General features: G+C 27.2%; 1 protein-coding gene across 3 annotated transcripts in view; it reads left to right on the top strand.

Annotated features, from left to right (window-relative positions):
* The window catches only part of LOC113386904 (MAGUK p55 subfamily member 5-like), a 98613-nt gene extending 77609 nt beyond the window's left edge, over nucleotides 1-21004 (top strand). For 2 of the 3 annotated variants that reach the window (XM_026624661.1, XM_026624659.1), the window contains 13 exons: nucleotides 1096-1329; nucleotides 11358-11607; nucleotides 15919-16121; nucleotides 16296-16499; nucleotides 16603-16760; nucleotides 17092-17280; nucleotides 17531-17727; nucleotides 17846-17967; nucleotides 18159-18339; nucleotides 18410-18580; nucleotides 18851-18982; nucleotides 19334-19515; nucleotides 19818-21004. In XM_026624661.1, the coding sequence (XP_026480446.1) occupies nucleotides 1096-1329; nucleotides 11358-11607; nucleotides 15919-16121; nucleotides 16296-16499; nucleotides 16603-16760; nucleotides 17092-17280; nucleotides 17531-17727; nucleotides 17846-17967; nucleotides 18159-18339; nucleotides 18410-18580; nucleotides 18851-18982; nucleotides 19334-19515; nucleotides 19818-19994 (2400 nt within the window). In that variant the 3' untranslated portion in view covers nucleotides 19995-21004. The remainder of the gene's footprint in view (nucleotides 1-1095; nucleotides 1330-11357; nucleotides 11608-15918; nucleotides 16122-16295; nucleotides 16500-16602; nucleotides 16761-17091; nucleotides 17281-17530; nucleotides 17728-17845; nucleotides 17968-18158; nucleotides 18340-18409; nucleotides 18581-18850; nucleotides 18983-19333; nucleotides 19516-19817) is intronic. The other variant, XM_026624660.1, reaches the window with a different exon arrangement.
* The last annotated feature ends 1115 nt before the right edge of the window (nucleotides 21005-22119 follow it).

Genomic DNA, 22119 nt, shown 5'->3' with positions numbered 1-22119 from the left:
ATTAAAAAGTTACGAATATTTTATTTTGTAGGTACTATATACTGCATGTTATTTATACTTGGGAATTAAATAAAATTAGTAATAAAAATCATATACATACTAATAAATAATGAACATGAAAGTTATGTTATTAATAAGTATTTATTGTATTTATAAGGTGTATCTAGTAATAATATTGAAATGCATGTGTTTATTCGATATATATAAAATATTGTAGAAAAACTTCTTTGAAATAAAATGCGAATGGGCTATAATACCTTATTAATAAAATACTTATAAAAATACTTTTATAGCAGAATTTATCAGCAGAATTTTTCTAAACCCATTCTCGAATTTACTGAAATCTTGTAATGTAGTTAATTTTTCCATGTGTCTCATACCTACTTTAAATTCAAATGTAAAATTCAAATGTAAAATTCATGAAATATTTTTAAATAACTCATAAACAATATATTTCTAAATAAATGGTTATATATTGAGTTAAGTTTAAAATATTTTCATCACTCGTGTAAAATTGTTACACGATCTTCATACATACATAATATCATAAAATATACATTATACACATTATATATATATATATATATATATATATATATATTATAATATTAATTTTCTTATGACATATCTGTATTATTACTAAAAATATTTTGCATGATTAGTTTTATATTATGATATAGTATATATAATAATAGTAAATTTGGAGTTAATAAAACTTTTCAAGTGCTAAATGATATAGACATTAGGCAATTAGGCATGGGAATTTTAAAGTGATAAATAATATTGCATCTTATACAAGTTTATTCTCAAGTGCACTTGCAAAATCTATTTGTATCGAATAATTTTTTGAAATATTGATTATTTTGATCAATAGTTTGTGTTTCGTTCAAATTAAAATTAAATTAAATATATAGTTTCAATAGAGAAGTATTTATTAAATAATTGACATATTTATTTTTGCTTGAAATTGTGTTTCGAAACATAAAATATTTTTCATTCCTTTTGTGTTTTGTCTGTATCAATATGTTCATCGTATTCATAAAAAAAAATATCAAATCTGGTTCAAAATCCTTTATCACAATTTTTGTTTGATAGATGAACGGTTCAGTGGTGGTAGCGCCTCCATCGGCTCCTTTGGCTCCTTCAGCAGTACAGGTGCCAATACCGCCTCCTCGGGAGCACCTGCGCATCGAGAAAGATGGACGGCTGGTGAATAGAGCACCAGCGCCGCAGGTTCCGGCGAGAGGCACGACTACTATTGCTGCAGCACCGACATCAGGAGCGGTGCAGCCTACTGTGGAGCAGTTGGAGAGCATGAGGAAATATCAGGTTAGCAGAAATAAGAATAGAAATATAAATATCAATTAGTAATACTTACTCTAATGATAGTAAATAATAAATCACTTGATTTAATTATTCTGAATATGTTGTGATCCGATGGGGGTTATAATTGAAAAATTGGTATCGTATAACTAACAAGTCAGCAGAAAAATATAGCACGCCAATATTTGTTTGTAATATAATTTAATTGATATTAAAAAAAGGTAAAACAAGTCAAACTATACGAAAATTTATATATATATATATATATATATATATATATATTCTAATTATAAAATTCTTCCTGTATGTACTCCTTTTCAATGCATCGATAGAAGTCGGCTTGGCATATGATGGAATTTATTCATTATTTTATTGTTTTATTCTATTATTAACATTCCAAGATTAATAAAAGTTTCATACCATGTGAAGATATGGATGATGATGAGCAATAAACCTATGATGAGAATATAAATTGCAAAAATATAAAGAGAACAAAAAATTATTATAAAGAAACGATGAAATGCCTGTGCCTTCTCAGAAGAATGCAGTTGCATATAATGATTAACTTAAATAGCTTGAAATAATTAAATTTAAAGCATTAATTGGCCAACAACATATATTTTATATTTTAAGAATTTATATATTTATATATTACCGTAGCAAAATAAATAAATAAAATAGTACAACGTTTTCAATGTTTGGAATATGAAACAAATATTCAATATTTTCGAGTAAAATTCGTTCGACATTATGATATTAAGTTATTGAATTGTTATGATTTTTTTTGTTTAAGCTAAATTTCATTTTAAATGATTCAAAATCGCTCTCCTTTTCTATCTCCAAAATCTAATACTTGATTATTTGATTTTATGTTAAGTTGTTACATGAAGATATTTTCATTTAAGATTTTTCCAAGTTAAAATAACCCTTACCTGGCAGTGTTACATCAATAAAAAAATTATCATTCTTACCGAAATTGTAGTAATAAAATGCATCACATAGAGCTAAGACAACCATTTGGGTTGTCATCTATAATACCGACATAGCTAAATCAAATCATTGCAACAGCTTATATACCCTTAAAATTTTTGATTGCTATTCAATTAATTATATAAAAATAAATTTTGCTATGATTATTTTTTTTCAATAATTTTAATAATCGCATTTTTTTTAAATTTTCCAATTTTTTTCCATGCTATTTTCATACGAAATTTGATTGAATTGCACACTATCTAAAAGTTAATATTAAGAGCTAAAACTTTCAGAGAATTGTTTTTTATCAATTTGAAACCATATGAGCCCTTGGGGCAAGGTAATTCGAAAATTTCCATATTAAGGACCACCCTAATATATATATATATATATATATATATATATATATATATATTAATCACTTTAAAATGGTTTCTGTAAGTAATGCTACTGTGTTGATTTATTGTTATTTTGCAATGTCAATAATAAAACATGTATGTTCTGTGGGTAACCTTCAGTGTATCACTAAACCAGCATAGATGTGGGTATATAGAAACAAACACAGATCTTACACACACACACACACACATATATATATATATATATATATATATTATTTATATGTTTAAACAATCCAAGTTATACTTGTATATCTATGGTTATAGCTAACTCTTATTGTCTATTCAATAAAATCCTTTTTGTGGTCGCGAGCTATAAATAGTTTAGCGCAAATGCTGAAACAAATGTATAAAATTCTATGCAAATATCGATTTTAGTGTTTTACCGACTTTCTATGTTCCTGCACGACACTTATTCTAATCAGCTAATGAATATTCACGGTAGCATGCATTTTGTCACACCTGCTTTGTACACAAACGTATACTACTCTTATTCATATTGCATACATTTTCTGTGCACCATGTATAGATGGTGATTTATATATATATATATATATATATATATATATATATATATATATATATATATATATATATATAAGATGTCCCAGAACCCAACACCAAGCCTAAACGGAGTGATTATTAGTATTGATCATAACTATTATGTAACAAATTAGAATCACACTTTTTGTAAATTATGAGCTTTTAAGTGCAACCTAGAGCTTTGGTGGAAATTTACCAATTTTACGGTTATTGTGGTGATTTTTGTAAATAACATTTCTAGGACCACAATAAAAAATTATGATACAATTATCCCAAGATTTCAAGAATTGAGATATTTTGTCGAACTACAAAATTTAAAATATTCTAAATAGATCGACTTTGATAAGCCATCCTTTAAAAAAATGCTCCTAAGTCTGTTGGCAATTTTCATCAGAAGTTGGCGCATTTAATCAGGATTGTAAAATGGTATTGAAGATCTTTAAAAATCCTGTCGGATGCGTGAAATACATTTTCAATCTATCGTGTTAAAATTTCAAAATGGATTTTTATTACATAAATATTTTATTCTGATACTTGCTCAGCCCTTTCGCTACGAGCGTTGTCTTTAGGACATCCGTTTGACGATCTGTGTGTAGTGTGTCGCCTATAGACGACATAAAGTGTGCCTATTTTGCTTCAATATTTGTCATTGAGAGAAATGATTAAGAATTCTAATATGTTATTGTGGTGTTTTGAAAGTGTTATTTTTGATTTTTGAATATATTTTTATTGATAATAATTGGATAATATTAAAATATTTTGAGTACATATGTTTGGGCGGCTTGCTTGCTTGTACATCAGTGTCACTTCTGCGAAAAACCCTCACGTAGCGAAAGGGTGAATTATATTATTCATATCCTTAACCAAATAATTCACTGCTAACTTGTACTTTACTGGCTTGATGCCCACTGCGAGGTATAAGATATGATATAGCCACTTTAATGGTTGTTTTCTCAAAATAAAAATGAAGGAAAAGTAGAAAATTTAAACAAATTTCGAGAATTTTTATTCCATTTTGATACCTCCCTGGCCTGATAATCGCAAATACGTGCCTGAATCCATACGTGTATTTACACACATGATATGTCATATGGCATTTCACATATGTCCACTAACACACGCGTTCTGACGGTTTTATTTTCAAATCGCGTTTAGCATCAAATGTGTTGTCCCTAGTAATAGTAGCTCCGTGTCACTCCGTGTAAACGGATTACAAACTGATTATTAGTGTAAAACAAATTTTTTCTTATATTATACTAGTGTGTTATATTTTTTAAAGCAAAAAATTAAAATCGATTACGTAATTAACTGTTAATTTTTGTGTTGATAAGGTGCAAAGTGTAGATAGATGTGTATTGTTAAAATAGTGTTGTGATTATGAAGGTGGAATGTTATTAATTTTGGAGATAATAAAATAATGTTTTATGTTTTATGAATCGATTGAAAGAATGATCTGACTTTGCAATATTAGTTGGTCAAATCTGATTATTGCATGTAACTAATTATTCGTAAGGTTTCCTTAACAACCATATAATAGAATGAATTTGCATGCAATTTTACTATTTTTACAATACCCATACCTATAACATTTATGACGTGTATGTTTTTTTTGTATAAAAAAATAATCCGGATTTTAAAAGATTAGTCAAAAATATTTTTGATAAAATAGTGGTTTTCTTTTATTTTTTAATAATTTGCACCTATTTCATTCAGAACATTAGCAAATTTTTGGTCGTAGTTAAAAAATGTCTAGATCGAATACCTAGAGGCCAATCCATTGATTGGGCGCCTAGGTATGACTCAAAATATTCTAACATTCTAATTTCAAAATCGTATTGATAATTGAGAGGTCTTGTTAATATTAAAAAATATTGAATCCTCGAGCATAGAACTCTATTTTTTGTATTGAACAGGATCAAAACTTAAGAATTCTATAACCACTTACCCTCGGGTGAGTCCTTGATATTTCAAAATGATGAACTCGAATATAAAATCCTTACCGATTCGAGATATACAATTTTAAAAAATTATTAATATTCAAAGCTGCATATAATTAAAATTTTATTTTTATCTATATTTGTCTATTATAGTAATAAATTCGTCTATCAATGATTTTACAGACATAGTTTAACACTAAAAATATTATATTAGGATATTAAATCTTATATCAATAATCATAAATATTTTATACTGTGCCGAAAAGTAAATATTGTTTTAATAATTTTATTTATTTGTAAGAATATTAATCAATCTTACAATTCTTTAAAAGCAATACCTACTCGAAAACTTCTCAAAATAATATAAGCTGTATAATCAATATAAATAAGGTCTATACTGAATATTTATTAATCATTTTTATTATCACATTGTTGAATATTTTACGCAATATAAATCCATAATTCACAAAAAACATCATTTAAAACAGAATTTTACTTGCCAATTCTCATGCCCATTTCTTTAACGTTTTCTCCTATTTTTTTGTTATAATTTATTTTTGTTAATCAAGACCTTAATGTCTTATTTACAAAATTGATATATGCAAAAAAAGAAAAAAACATAAAAAAATATACAATGAATTTTTTTCAAATTATGAATAAATTTTTAATGTAATAGAACTTTCAAATATTAAAGTTTCAACTAAATATTGTGAATTAAATAATAACATAATAATTAGAAAATTCAGTAATATTCAAAAAGATTATCAATGTTTAAAGATTTTTCTTTTGTTATGACTAAGATTTCATATTTGAATATTTTTTCTTTCATAAAACTAGCAGAATGCTATGCATTTCTTGAATAATCGCATAACCATAAAACGATAAGGTTATTTGCAAGTATAAATAAAATTAATTGAAACACAAGAATTTTACCTTGCGAATGAACTAAATATATATATATATACATATATATATATATATATATATATATATTATATAATTATATTTTTTGCTTTGGCGCGTCTTGTGTAATTCGAATTAGGAATAGTACATCATGTTATTCTGGTGAAAGTCCGAAATGTCATCTTTGGTCGTATAAGTTTAGGTTTATAAATTTATATATATATGCGTAGAAATATATATATAATTAAGCGATTGAATATGCAAAAGTTATCTTCAGATATAATATATTACAGATGTATAATGAAATCATTAAGAACGATAAATTATAATTGATTACCTACAAAAGCACATAACAATTATTCAGATAATATTATGTTTTGTATACCAAGGTCTGTTTGTCTTGTAGCTTTTTTATAAATGTCCATTTTTCTTATAAACAAATCGGATTTTTTAAAACTTCGAAGACAAATCTAGAGTTAAACACAAAATATAATGAGTGAATTTAAACATAAAATATGATAAGTGATATATATCGTAGAAAACTGTTACTAAATATTTTTATGAAATGGCTTATTAGTATTAAAATAATTTTAGCCTGACAATGAGAATATTTTAAACATTTTAATATTTTCTAGAGCTTACGGTTTTTACAAAAAATCTGTAAATTGATCATACCGATTCGAGTTTATTTTAATGACAAAAAGATAGAAGATATAAAACAATTAGTACGTCTTCCAATCAATATAGGAATTGATTTTTTTTAATAGAGATCGATTGATCCGTGCACCCGAAATCGTTGACGAAAGTTTGTAACTACTAATAACAGTTTTCAATACTTACTTTTAAAATTAACTAAATTGATCAAATTTGAACCATCTTCCATGATCCAACTAAATTTGGTCATCTCGAAGTCTTCACGCTCACGTGTTTTTGCTTTATTAGCTTCACCATGTTGAGAGGTATTTGTTGGTGATCATTATATAAATTTTACAAATATGAATATTTCACACAATCAACGATGTCTTTGCTCGAATGCTTTTATACAAACATTTAAAGGTGTTTTAATTAGTCTGCAGACAGATAATAATGCACGTAGAATCTATATTTAATACTTGACGTCATATTTTGGCTTGTACGGGCATTCATTGCGGATTTTTATTTACACGGTTACAATGTTAAAACAATTTGAATGGATAAACAACCTATATAAAATGAAGATAAGATTTGTTTGAAAATAATTAACACCTGCGAATTTTTAGAAATACACATTTTAGCTACCTCGTAAGTAAACATTAGCAGTATTGGGATTGCGATTATTTATCTTTGCCAATTGGAAAAAAAAACAAACAGTATTTTACTGAATAACTTTAGGCTCAATTTTTTATTAACTTTCTGTATAGTAAGTTATAGTAATGCAAAAAAAACGAAAATGAAAATTTTTATATATCTTTACGTTTCAGTGGTTTCTGAGCTTAGAAAAATGGATGCATGTGTGTGCGGAAACAAATTTTTGTCGACGATTTCGGGAACACCGACCAACCGATTTGAATAATTCAAAAAAACATTCGATTCGTATTGATAAGGAGAGCTGATTAGTTTTTGCCAAAGGCAGGCCTGGTCGTTTCGAAGATACGGGGCAATAGTGCCAAAAACTGTAACTCAGTTTTTAAGAGAACGGAGCGTCCGATTTTAATAATTCAAAAAACATTTTACTTTTATTGACAAGATAAAAAAACTGATTAAATTCGATCCAAGGTCGGTTGGAAGGTCTTTGCGATTACTATAACTTGCCCTATGGGAAGTTAAACATTCATGTTTTATTCAAAAAGTCTTTTTTACTCAAAGTTCTTTTTTTCGAAAATTTTAAATTTTTCAAAAATCGATTTGTCTTAAGCAATTTGTCTTAAGGTACGATGCCATACATTTTTTTTTGTTTCGTTAAATATTTCTATGTCATCCGCAGTTTATTAAAAATAATTTACATCTACGATTTTGACTGGCTTTTCCATCCTATACTTACGCCACTCATTTCAATAACTGTCACTTATAAATATAAAATTGGAATCGTTAATATTTAGGATAAATAAATCTTTTGCTATTATTCTGTTATATGGAAAAATTAGCAATGATACGTAATTCTCATTATCATGGTTTTGAACTATTAATTCCATTTGTATTACATTACACAAATCCATTTGTTTAACCTTGGCGCCCGTTTATCGGCCTGATATTATCGGTTTGCTATTTGTGGACGTCTGTTGCACCATTCGATGATAATTTTCAATAATAGAAAATAACAATGATCGTAAATGCGAATTCAACATGCAATCATGTAATTAAGATTTTTTTATATAATGTTTTATATAATAATTGTGTTTTTCTCTTTTGTATATTTTAAAATTTAACTCAGTAGTTCATATGAACCCAAACAAAATACTAATTCTAATTAAATAAATAAATTTTATTGAAATAATTTTATTTCAATTTTTTATAATTGTTTATATCAGATATACTAAATGAAGTTATAAGTATATTAAGATAATATTACTTGTAATATTATCTTTAAAATAAATTCCAGAGATAAGCACATTTCTTAATTGAATCGTTGATTTTTTGTGCGGTTTTAGTTATCTTTAGACATTATCCAATTTGCTGAAATTGCGTTTCGTACAAGTTGAATTATATATATATATATATATATATATATATATATATATATATATATATATATATGTTTTATTTGTGAGCAAAAATTGAATTCCACATCTCTCAAGATTCTTGCGATCATGTATCTCAAGTAGGCATTTGTAATTAACATCTGGCTATTTTTGCGGTAGCCTACAAATATTAATAAAAAACACATGTTATATATATACATATCTTATATATAAAATTCTTCTGTAATGGGGTATGAAAGGTTAATCATCCTAAACGATTATTCGGATTTTCATAAATCTTCCTGAAGTTTAGTTCCTTGTTAAGGGAATTTTCTAGGATTTTTTGATTCATAGAAATATAGTCAGATTGCAGAAATAAATGGAAAAAATGACAAAAAACTGCTTATCATTGATTGACATTGAAAATATTTGAGGCATTGTTTGACATTAAAAACAATTGAAGACAATTTGACATTAAAAACAAATGAAATGAAATTTGCCAAATATTTCTATTCACTTATAGACTAAATTAAAAATGTAATGTCTACATTATTATTGCCTAAAAGCAGCTGAAATGTGCCAAAAATTAAAATATTAAAAAACGTAGATGTGGTTACAGAACAACGTCTGTCGGGTCATCTAGTGTATATATATATATTATATATATATATATATATATATATATATATATATGTATATAACATATGATTTAAAATCAATACTCTCAATCTTTATCAGTATGAAAATGACTTAAAATCATTCCTCTCCTCAATTCTATTGTATTTGCCCACAACAATTTCTAGTACTTTTAAAATAAATTATATTTATTATACACATTTTTAATCAAGTTTCGATTTAATTAAACTGAATACTAAATTAATAATATATTAATAAAAATTTTAAAAAATAATCAATGAAGATTTTAAAATAAACTAATTGTATGTTTCTTATAATTCGTGATTGCTAGCCATAAAAATAAAGTGCCTTGTTTTTAGTTGCATGTTTGGAGGGTTTTTTGTTATGATATTTCAAATAAAATTTAATTATTTAATAATATTATTTAGTTTTTTATGCTTTTATTTTGTAGCTTTTATGCAATACTTCATCAGTTATTGTTGGGCCCATAAAATTATAGAAAAGAGTACTCTATGCATACGTAACTTTCGATGAATTTGCTTTAAAATGAGTCAGGTGAAATGCTTTCAATATATTTATAATTCATTTACTGAATTTAAATAGACACTCATATATGTTTATATTAAACTTGCATAACGACTAATTTTCATTTGTATCAGAATTAATTAATGACGAAACCATCAAATTGAATCTCTGTGCAAATATTAGGTTTCGTGAATCGAATATTAATTAAAAATCGATTATGTGACTAAATGAAACTGTGCCGTGGAGACATATTAGTGATGTTCATGTTAGATAACAAGTAGAAGAATATGAAAGTGTTTGTATGTCGAACAATAATGATAATATAGTTTTGTGCTGTTAATTTTTTTAAAATGGTAGCTAAGTCACCTAGAAATAGCAACGTCAGTGATACAGAGTCATATCAGGATAAAAATGTTAGTATGTGCTTTATATAGTTATACTATAGGTATTTATAACATGGAACATAAATCTTACTAATAATAAGTTTGTTGATAGTATGATAAATCACCGATGAACGAAAGATTTACTTCAAAAAATAAATACTAGTATATTAATAACAAATAAATCGCCATGATAATATCACAAAAAAATCATATGGACCATGGTAACTTTATTAGATAATTTAATTTAAAATATATCAAGGAAACTCAATGTATCAAATAATTTTTTTTTGACAAAATTCCTGAAAAAACACTATTTTTCATATGGCACTATATGACTCACATGGCCCTATATTAAAACTTTTTTTTTTCTTCTACCAAAGCTCGCATATCAGACATATATGTCTAACATTTTTATTGCTGCTGAAAAATATACTCCAATAATAAGTAAATTTACTTATTTTTTGTAAATGATTTTTTGCTAATTTATGAATAATTTAAAATAATGTTTTATGCTGTTATTCATTTTTATTCATATCAATTGTTTTACGACATATGGCATTTAATCAGCAGCTGATAAAATATCGATGTGTTTTCTCGCAACAAATTATTATTTGTGATGCCAATGTTAATATTTTGTTTGAGGCTTCACTATACACGATCGATAATTGATATTGGTTACTCAGAGGTTTAGATAAGACAACAGTACCAAATTTTTATGTAGATATCTGTTATTATAGTTATGAGATAACATTTTGTTTTACCATTTTTTCTATCTGGTTTTCCTGTCACCTAATTCATTATAGTATAACTAACATCTAAGAGTGAGGGCCTCACATTTTATACCTCTTGCCGAATTAAATTTTCATACATGACAAACTTGTGCTTCATTTTTTTTTGTTTAAAATAATACTCTGCCGATCCTAAATTCTGTATATCTCATTGTCAGTTAGACTGAAATGTCTGGTATAAGAGATCATACGACAGCAATCAACATGGTATTTCCAAAATGGTCTCTCATCTAAGCATTATCCACTTTCAAATTTACTTTTCTATTAAATAATTTCTATGATTTTTTCATAGGATCAATTACGTCGCCGCAGAGAACAACAGCAGCAGCAGGAGCAAGAGCAACAGCTACTGCGCGCCTCTCTCAGAGGTTCGGCAAAGCTCCGTGCTCTGCAGCAGCAAACACCTCAACAAGTTGCAGCACAGAAGCAGCAGGCCCTGAAAGGAACCCTCAATGAAGCATACGAACCTCATGAGGATGAGATTCTGGATGATAGCGATAAAGAGGTTGGCGACGAAGATGTTAAAGCTCCTGGGATTACGAGTGAGTAAATTAATACATTGAAAAATATATAAACAAAAAATTTTTTGGTGGGGTAGAGCGGGGCTAGTTGAGCAATCGAAATATCTCGAAAACTATTCACCGTCCGTTTAGGCATTATATGGTGGAAGATAGAGGTTTGGGAGAAATAAACATCCCGCGATCGCTAGTGGCCGCTGGACAAATGAGTGAGGCTCACATGCGTTTTGTTTATTTTGAGACCAAAAAGTAAAAAAGTAATTCATAGCGAGTTTTTGTCTGGTTTAGTCAAATGTTATTTATTTTTAATCAGGTAAATGTTATTGCTCCATATAATTATAGTACTTTTGATATGCGCAGAGATTCTGGGTATAATTTTCACGGTTTTTTTATAAACTCACTTTTATTTTGAAATTCCGAGTTGGGGTTAGTTGAGCATAGTTGCTAAACTTGTTCTGTCACTAAAGCAATTACCATTAACTTGCAGAAATTAATTATTATTTTTAAGATTTAAGCTAAGTCTATGAGTAATAATATAAAGAAATAATGATTTTATACAAAAATACTGAATATAATGGTAAAATAATTCCTAAGATACGATATTGTTTTGTTGATTCTACTTTTCGTAGATTGTTATTCAAAGCAAATTACTATAAGTTTTGTTTTCTCTGTCAATAAAGACTATAAATATAGAACTGGTTATTAAAAACTTATTTTATTTCATCACTAATCGACATTGAACCTATGATTTAATTATACTTTCTTAGCGCTCAACTTGCCCCACCTATGGGGTACATTGAGCATACTTGACTTTTTGCATTTAAACAGCTGTAGCTTTTAAATTTTACTTATTACCAAAAAATAGTATTAACACTTTGTTAAGCGATAAACCACAAATCTAATAAGCCGTATAGCAATTTATTGCGACTTTTCATTGAGGAGCTACATCCGTTTAAGTAAAAATTTGTTCAACCCCGCCCTACCCTACGGAAAGTTCCAGCAATTTGCCTTAATACACGATGTCATACACCACTAGTTTATATTATCTTCAGAATTTTTTCCTTAATCTAGTGAAAGTAACAGAATAAAATTTACTGCTCAACCTATTCAAAAGCTTTATCTACACCAAATATCTCTTCTCTTTGAATTTTTGTGAACGGTATTCAAATCGAATTAAACTTTTATTCACAATAGGTGAGTTTTGAACCATGACACACCTCTCACCGGGATTGAGTGTTGTAATGGCAAAAATCTTGAATATAAAAAATAAAAATATCGAGTCACCTATATAACAACAACACGCGTTCATTCACGTGCCCTGAGGTGCACGTCCGGTCACGTGCTCAGGTATATCCGCTTTTGGGATCGATGGCAGCAAACAGTATGCTCAATGCATATTGTATTATTACTTAAACACATATTTGTTTATGTTGATGTTGATGAAGTTTGTTTATTTAATTATTCAAATTATCACGTTTTTCGTCAAGATTTTTATGATCGTTTCCGATATATATATTTTTTTTAGAAAATATCATAACAAGCATGTACAATTCTGAAACTTCCCTAACAAATGCAATCTAAATACGCATATATGTATTTATATGTATATACTAGATGACCCGACTGACATTGTCCTGTACCCACGTCTACAATTCAAACATTCCTATTTTTTTACTATACTTTTTAATATCCTATTTGATGTCCTGCCTTTGTGATTCATTTATGATCTTAGCATAAGCAGTATAAAAAAAATTCAGAAAAAATAATATAGTAATATCTGCGGTAATATAGTAATATCTGCGTTTTATCTACGGTAAAAGAACAATATCACACTTGATTTCACCACACAACATTATTGCTTCAATAATTTAGCCTATAATTTTTATAATTTCGTACGATCTATTAGTTGCTTTTTGACAAATATAATTTCTAAAGTACATTTTTTTACTAATAATTTCTATTTAAATCTTAGGTGAATTAATTTGTAAAATCTAGTTTTATATGAGCACTCTTGAATCTAAAATCAACTTGCTAAAAAAAATATTCATATTATTTGAATCAAATTCTTATTAAATATCAAATTCAATTCAGACATCTATCATCTATTTGCATAGGTATGTTAAAAATGCTAAAATTTAGTAAAGTAATCCAAAATGCAACATGCATAAGTTTAAAAAAATAATGTACATGCAATTTTGGACTTGTTGCGTTATTTATCAAACTGAATTTTATAATTTCATCTGTCTACATATACTGTTGACTGTATTTTATATTATTTTCATTTCTGGCACATCTCAGCTGCTTTTCGGCAATAATAATGTAGACATTACATTTTTCTTGTATATAATATTCTAATATTATCTAGGCTCATAATTTCAGCAAAATTCAAATTTCAAGTAAATTGACATTTCTAGCATGCAGTTCAAATATTTTCAACGTCAAACAATGATAAGTGATTGTTTGTAATCGTGCTATTTATTTCTACAATATTACTATAGTTTAATCGTTCATTAAATCTTAAAAATTTCCTTTGACCAACTCTAAATTTTTTTTTATTAATATCCGAATAACCGTTTAGGAGAAGTATCAAATCGTACAACCGTACAGAAAAATTTTATAAAAGCAAAAAGAATCGACTCAGAGTGTCAGTTTTAAAATATTTTCAAACCAGGACATAATAAAAATATTTAGTTTATCAAAAAAAATTTCTTTTCAAATTATTTGTTTGACAATATTTAAATATTTATACATCAATTTCTTAAACAGCGTGTGGATATTTTCATATAGGTATAAACTTAAATTTTCTCAAATATTCAGAATCAAATATGCTATTCACAGCCATCATAAATTATTTCAATAACACAGTTGTTTTTACAGGATATTATTATTTAATATTTAAAAAAAAATTTTTTTATATATGCCCATATGTGACATATCATTATTATTTTGGCATATCATTATCAAATAATCATTTTATCAATTTAAATTTAAACATTTATACATAATTTTCTTAAACAGCATTTGGATTTTTTATATATTATAAACTGAAATTATCTCAAATCTACAGAACAAAATATGTTATTCACCAGCCATCATAAATTATTTCAATAACAGAGTTGCTTTTACAGGATATTATTATATTATGTTTTGAAAAAAAAACTCCTGCGTTTGTTGAGTGTGTCCATGCGTGAAATATCATTTTTATTTTAGCATAATATTATTAAATAATCGTTTTATCAATATTTTATTTCAATATTTAAACATCTATTTCTTAAATAGCATGTGGATATTTTCATATATTTTCATATATATCATTCATTATTCATATGTTATTCACAGACATCTGATAACAACTATCATAAATTATTTCAATAACAAAGTTGTTTTTACAGGATATTATTATAAAAATACTCCTAGATTTGTGGATATTTTCATATATGTATAAACTTAAATTATCTCAAATCTACAGAACCAAATATGTTATTCACCAGTCATCATAAATTATTTCAATAACAGAGTTGTTTTCACAGGATATTATTATATTATGTTTTGAAAAAAAAACTCCTGCGTTTGTTGAGTGTGTCCATGCGTGAAATATCATTTTTATTTTAGCATAATATTATTAAATAATCATTTTATCAATATTTTATTTCAATATTTAAACATCTATTTCTTAAATAGCATGTGGATATTTTCATATATATCATTCATTATTCATATGTTATTCACAGACATCTGATAACAACTATCATAAATTATTTCAATAACAAAGTTGTTTTTACAGGATATTATTATAAAAATACTCCTAGATTTGTTGAGTGTGTATATGTGATTATTATTATTTTTTTATCATAATATTATTAAATAATCATTTTATCAATATTTTATTTAAATATTTATACATCCATTTCTTAAATAGCATGTGGATATTTTCATATGTGTATAATAATTAAATTATTTCAAAGCTTTGGAACCAAATATGTTATTCACAGCCATCTGATAACAACCATCATAAATTATTTCAATAACAAAGTTGTTTTTACAGGATATTATTGTATAATATTTGAAAAATCAATCTTAAATTTGTTCATATATTATTAAAATTTCAATTCAAAATATTTAATTCATAACTTATAATACTGGTCATAAGTTCTATTCAACGTTTTAGCTGTTTGAGGAAATAACTTTAGTCAATCCTTTTAGTGCATATTGAATACTTGTTCTGTATTTTCTGAAACTAGAAATTTGCATACACTAGGGCATTATACGCAATTTTTTGTTATACTTTTTTATACTTTTATTTTTTTATAAATAAAACTGTTTCTTTAATTTCAGCATACGCCGAGCTGACGGCAGCATTATCACGCCTGCAGCAGGCTCTGAGGGCTCATTCTGCATTAAGTGCGCGTTGCGCTCGGGCGACGCAAGCGCTGCAGTCGCAACGAGTTGCAAGGGCGTTGCGCACCAGGAGGGAAATATGTGCCAGGCGTCTTGTGGACAGGGCTACTTCCGATGATGCTCAAGGGTTGGCCAGAGAGGTGGGACATAACACTCTAATAAAAAATTGTGAAAAAATTAAAACATGAATATTTAAAGAAAACTATTGATAAACATAAAATATCAGTTTTTTATATTAGTCATACAATATGTTGGAATAGAATTTTATAAGAGTTTTTGTAAATGATGTGTTTCATTTTCATTTTTCTTTTTAGTGTACAGATATGTTGCGAGAATTGACTGCATCGGTGCCACTTGCCCCATCAGGACCCTTGGGAGCATCTGCAGGATCTGTTAGCATAAGTACAGCTGCAGCTGCTAGAGAATTATGTGATTTGTTAGGCACTTACGAAATGGAAGGACTGCTGCAGGCGCACGATGGCGTTATTAAAGCAATACCCAAAAGTGCTATTTCACATGTGAGCAAGATATATATTTATTATATAATAATAATTTTATTTATTATAAGAGCATGGCCATGGTTAATTTATACAAATGACTGATGAAAAATTATTCTTTCAGAGTCCTAAGCCTGTAACCAGGCCACATCTTTCTGCATCGGCCGCTAGTTCAATTGGTCAAGTTGGCCCAACAACAGCACCAGCATTACTAGCAGAAGATGATGGTGTCAGAATTATTCAAATTGAAAAAACCAATGAGCCATTAGGCGCCACAATCAGGTTAGAGACAACAATTGTATTTACCAGTACACTTCTTAATACTTTGTACAATATAATTTACATATTTTACCTGGAACATTATATAAATTATAATTTATAACTATTTATTTTATAATAGACAAGAATTCGTCATAATATATATCATATATATCATAATACATTTGTGATACTTCGGTATCTTTCCAATTACTCTTTCCTTTTTTAAAAATAATCAGAAGAAACATATTAAAACCTGCACAAAAATCTATTAATGTTATTAATAATTATATTAAAAAAATGTAATTACATTGATAAAAAATTGATTTTATAATATTATTAAATAACTTTTCAGGAATGAAGGTGAATCTGTAGTTGTGGGTCGTGTAGTTAGAGGTGGTGCTGCGGAAAAAACTGGTTTATTGAGAGAAGGAGATGAATTGTTAGAAGTAAATGGTTTACCATTAAGAGGTAAATCTGTGAACGATGTGTGTGCTGCTTTAGCAGGAATGACGGGAACTCTTACACTTCTAGTTGCTCCAAGGTATTTTGAGTTATGCTATGATTTATATTAGTAACTGATTTAAATATAAGAACTGATTTATTCATAAAGTAAATAATTTAATTTTTAAGAATATTTAAGTAATTGCCATTAAACAATTTTTACCTACAATGAAATCCTCAATAAACACTGCCTGCTCAGATCAATATGCAATATAGTTGTTGCAACTTAACAGAATTTTATAAATTTGATTGGAATTTACTTTGCTAAAATTTTATGTTTATCATTTTAGATCTCGTCTCACTCCACCTGTGGCTACTGCTGCAGCAACTGCTCCATCCGTTCTGCATGTTCGTGCGCATTTTGATTACGATCCAGAAGAAGATTTATATATTCCATGCCGAGAACTTGGAATTGGTTTCCGAAAAGGAGATGTACTTCATGTCATTGGACGCGAAGATCCTAATTGGTGGCAGGCTTTTAGAGAAGGTATAGCTATTATTATAACTAAGTATTCCTTTTCGCTGTGTATGTTAAGACAAAGTATATAACAAATTTGAAATTGAATTAAAAAAATATGGTAGCTTAATACTATTTTTTGTAACAGGTGAAGAAGACCAGACTTTAGCAGGTCTGATACCTAGTCAAGCATTCCAACATCAGAGGGAATCTATGAGGCAATCACTAGCATTGGCTGCTGCTGCAGCAGCTTCTGGAGATAGCACAAAGGTAAATGTTGTTCTTAATTATATATTAACTTTAATTGACTAAAACTATGTAGCTTTATTAGGAGTATGTAAATAAGATTAAATACCAATTTAGTAGTGTTATTACTGAATTGATATATTTTACCATTTTTCTTGTTTGGTCTTTTTATAGATTCTGTTATTGAAAATAATAATCTTTCCTAATATTCTCAGGCAGGATCAAGGCGTGTAGCAGGAACTTTACTCTGCTCCAGAGCCAAACAGCCAAAACGCAGAAAGCGAGGAATGGTATCTGGAAGTGGGGCTGGTTTAGGAGTAGGTGGAGGTAGTTTAGGCAAAGGAAGTGGAGGCAGTGAATCTGGTTACCCACTATATTCTTCAAATAGTGGCGATGGTTAGTACTACAATAATAAATTATCTAATTCATTTCAATCTAATTTCATCAAACAATTGTGTTTATTTAGAACCAGAACCTATTGATCAAATTCTAACATATGAAGAAGTGGCTCTGCATTACCCAAGAGCAGATAGACGTAGACCAGTTGTGTTAATAGGACCACCAAATATTGGAAGGCACGAACTCAGGCAGCGATTAATGGCAGATCCAGCTGGTAGATTTGCAGCCGCTGTACCACGTAAGCATTCAAATTGAATTTATTTTTCTATGTTACAACCGTTTTGTATAATTTGTAAGAATATTAAATTATTTGAAGTATATTTTGATTCATTTATTAATCAAAATTATTATCAATTTTGATTACCTCGAATTATCAAGTGTTTCATTTATTAAAACCCAACGTAAACATTGCTAAAAATCAACTGTGATAAATATAATTAGTACATTTCATACATAATATTTATATTGTGTTATAAGATTCCAAACTAATGATAATTTGCTACGACAGACACATCTAGACCTAGAAGTGAGGGAGAAGTTGCTGGCCAAGATTATCATTTTATATCACGTGCTCAATTTGAAGCTGATATCTTAGCTAGAAGATTTGTTGAACATGGAGAATATGAAAAGGCATATTATGGTAAGTACTAAATAAATTAAGTATTTTAACATTAGATTATTATTTCTTTCTTGTACTAAATTGCATAATAAAATTAACTTCAAATAAAAATAAACAGTAAATAATTTCAGTTAATACATAAGTTATCTGTTAAAACTTTCTGTTTGATTTAAGGTATATTCGAGCACAAAATGTTTTTATAAAAATTTGAATTACCTTTTAAAAATGTTTGTTTTTGTATAAACTCTAATTTCTTGTCAGCTTCAATGAGTTGAGTTTAAAATGAGTTAAATAATGCCAAGATATTTAAATTTTCATAAATTTTTCTAGTTAATAAATTGCTCTTCAAATAACTTTTTTTTTTAATTATAGGTACATCTCTTGATGCTATTAGATCCGTAGTAGCATCAGGAAAGATTTGTGTTTTGAATTTACATCCGCAATCTTTGAGATTGCTGAGAGCTTCAGATTTAAAACCATACACTGTTTTGGTAGCTCCTCCTAGTTTAGAAAAACTAAGACAGAAGCGATTAAGAACTGGTGAACCTTATAAAGTGAGTCAAACTTATTCATATTATGTCAAGATTCTTTTATTCTTTGAATTAGTTATATTAAATGGAAAATTATACATTATAATATAATACATCTGGATGGATAATCCATATATTTGCATGTAAATTTTAGCTCATTTAAAACTAAAAGAAAATATCACACTGAATAGGTTGCTAATGCTATTAGCATTTGGTAAAATTGGTGTCAGCTTCAAAAATAAAAAAAACTGTATTCATATTTAGAGTATTTATTAACTGCATGATTTGTACCCTACAGTATCTTACTTTTTTCATTTGCATTGTAGGAAGAAGAACTAAAAGATATCATTGCAACTGCAAGAGAAATGGAAGCTCGTTGGGGCCATTTGTTTGATATGATAATCATAAATAATGATACAGAAAGAGCTTATCAGCAATTATTGGCAGAAATTAATAGTCTAGAAAGGGAACCTCAATGGGTTCCTGCAGCTTGGCTACATTAATAAAAACAAGATTCAAGATTCAACTTTACACTTGGATTTTGAGGAGGTAAGAGAGAAATATGTAATATGTACATACATATAAGTTTATGAGGTCGTACAGAGAGGTTGATAGTCATGTAGTTATTTAGAGTGAGAGTAGTGACAAGCTGGATTGTTGTAATTGTATATAATAAATTTGTATTGAAATTTTTGCAGTATTAAATCTGTGCTAAAAGTATGAGTGAATTAATAAAATAAGATTTTAAAAATTTATATAGTATCAACACGAATATCAAAAAAAAGTTTTTATAGGTGTTCTATTATACGAAGCACTCGAAATATTAAATCTTTATAAATGAATGTTGATCCTGTAGATTACATTGAAGAGTAGACTTTGGAAGTATTTTATGCTCAACAATTTTAGTACTTTCAATTAAAATAATAAATTACTTGCATAAATTAATAAAAGTTCTATTCAAATTCCCAAACTGAAGTCCCTGGTGGACATTTGTGTGATTAGAATACATAAAAAATAGTGGATATCTCAATAAAATATTCTATGTCTTCTATCTACTTAAAAATTATATCGAAATAAAACAGTAGAAAATTTACAATAATAGGTTTAACATGCATATTCACAATGTAGACATAAAGATGCATATTCAATTTTTGTGAGAATTAAGGAATAATAGATGAAATTATTAGGTCAAATTGACACCCCATAAAACGTGCTCAATATCATCTACTTACAATAAATTAAAATTTTTTAAATATAGATAAGTTGCCAAATCGACAGAGCCTTACATGGATATGAGATGAGGGACTGTTAATAAAAATTATTTAATTCATATGTGCATTTGTATTGTATATATTGATAATTATAAAATAGTACGTGTTTATCAATGAAATTGTGGATGTTAGAAAAATAGCATTTTGATTTGTGTGTAAACTAATATATCTACTTATATGTGAAATTCATGTATATTTTTTAGAGTTTATTTACCTACTTAAATTTTACTTATGAGTAAAATAAATACCCCAAAAATATACTAAATAAGATATGAATTTATAAACATATATAATATAAACAACACTTGTCTTAATATTATGATATAATTTTGACCTAATGTGCAATTTATTGTGTTATTGTTTACGTTTTCTATCGGTTGGATTAGAAAGTTTAAATATTAAAAAGGGGAGTTTTTGCATAATTTATTTTAATAAGTATTGGGTTTATTTGAAAATTCATCATTGTTTGAAATTAGTAAAATATATTGCAATTTCTAAATAAATGAGGAATATCAATCTGAATTAGTAATGTCCAGTGATCATAGTTTGTTGCACATAAAGCTATTTGATACAAAAAATGTGTTGTTTATATGATAATATATAGATAACTATTTCATAATAGTGAACAATATATAGAATATATGTGTATGCAGAATAAATCGATACTTACATTAAATAACAAGATTGCAAAACATTTTTTTCAAACTTAGTTTAGTTATAAATTATAAGCCGACTTGTATAAATAATTTTTAAATATGTTGTCGAAAGTAATATTATTTGCATTTTCTCAATTTTATATTTTAACGATGAACATAGACGTAGACAGAGAAGAAATATGAATGTCATTTGTTGGTTAACTAATATTGGAAATATATGGAGTAAGATATATATGAAAAATTAGGTAATAAATTTATTTAGAATTATTAATTGTATAAATAGATAACATGTTATTAAATTTATATTGCATTGTATAATTTTATAATTTCTATATATTAAAATATGTTAAAAATTCTATTATATATATGGTATATATTTGTGTGTATATATGTTCACATGCAATATATACACAAAATATATATAAATACAAATTTGTTTATGTTGGTCATTGATGTGATCCAATAAAGATTATATTATTCAATGAATTTTTTATTTCTCAATACATAGATTTGTAAGTATTTAGTAGGCCATAAGGAATAGCTTAAAAAAAGAAAACTTGTTATTACTGAATAGGAGCAGGTAAGCTGGTTATATCAAATGGTATATAATAATTGTGTTTATATTTTACATTTTTAATAAATTTATTTCGAATATATATTTATATTACAATTTTTTAAATGGCAACGGTCGCCATGGCCAA

The sequence above is a fragment of the Ctenocephalides felis genome, unplaced genomic scaffold (assembly GCF_003426905.1).
Source record: "Ctenocephalides felis isolate EL2017-DRISC unplaced genomic scaffold, ASM342690v1 CF-g0.4_SCAFFOLD_03571, whole genome shotgun sequence".
Lineage (NCBI taxonomy): Eukaryota > Metazoa > Arthropoda > Insecta > Siphonaptera > Pulicidae > Ctenocephalides > Ctenocephalides felis.
Note: the sequence above shows the minus strand (reverse complement) of the source record. Positions and strands in the feature narration are given on the sequence as shown.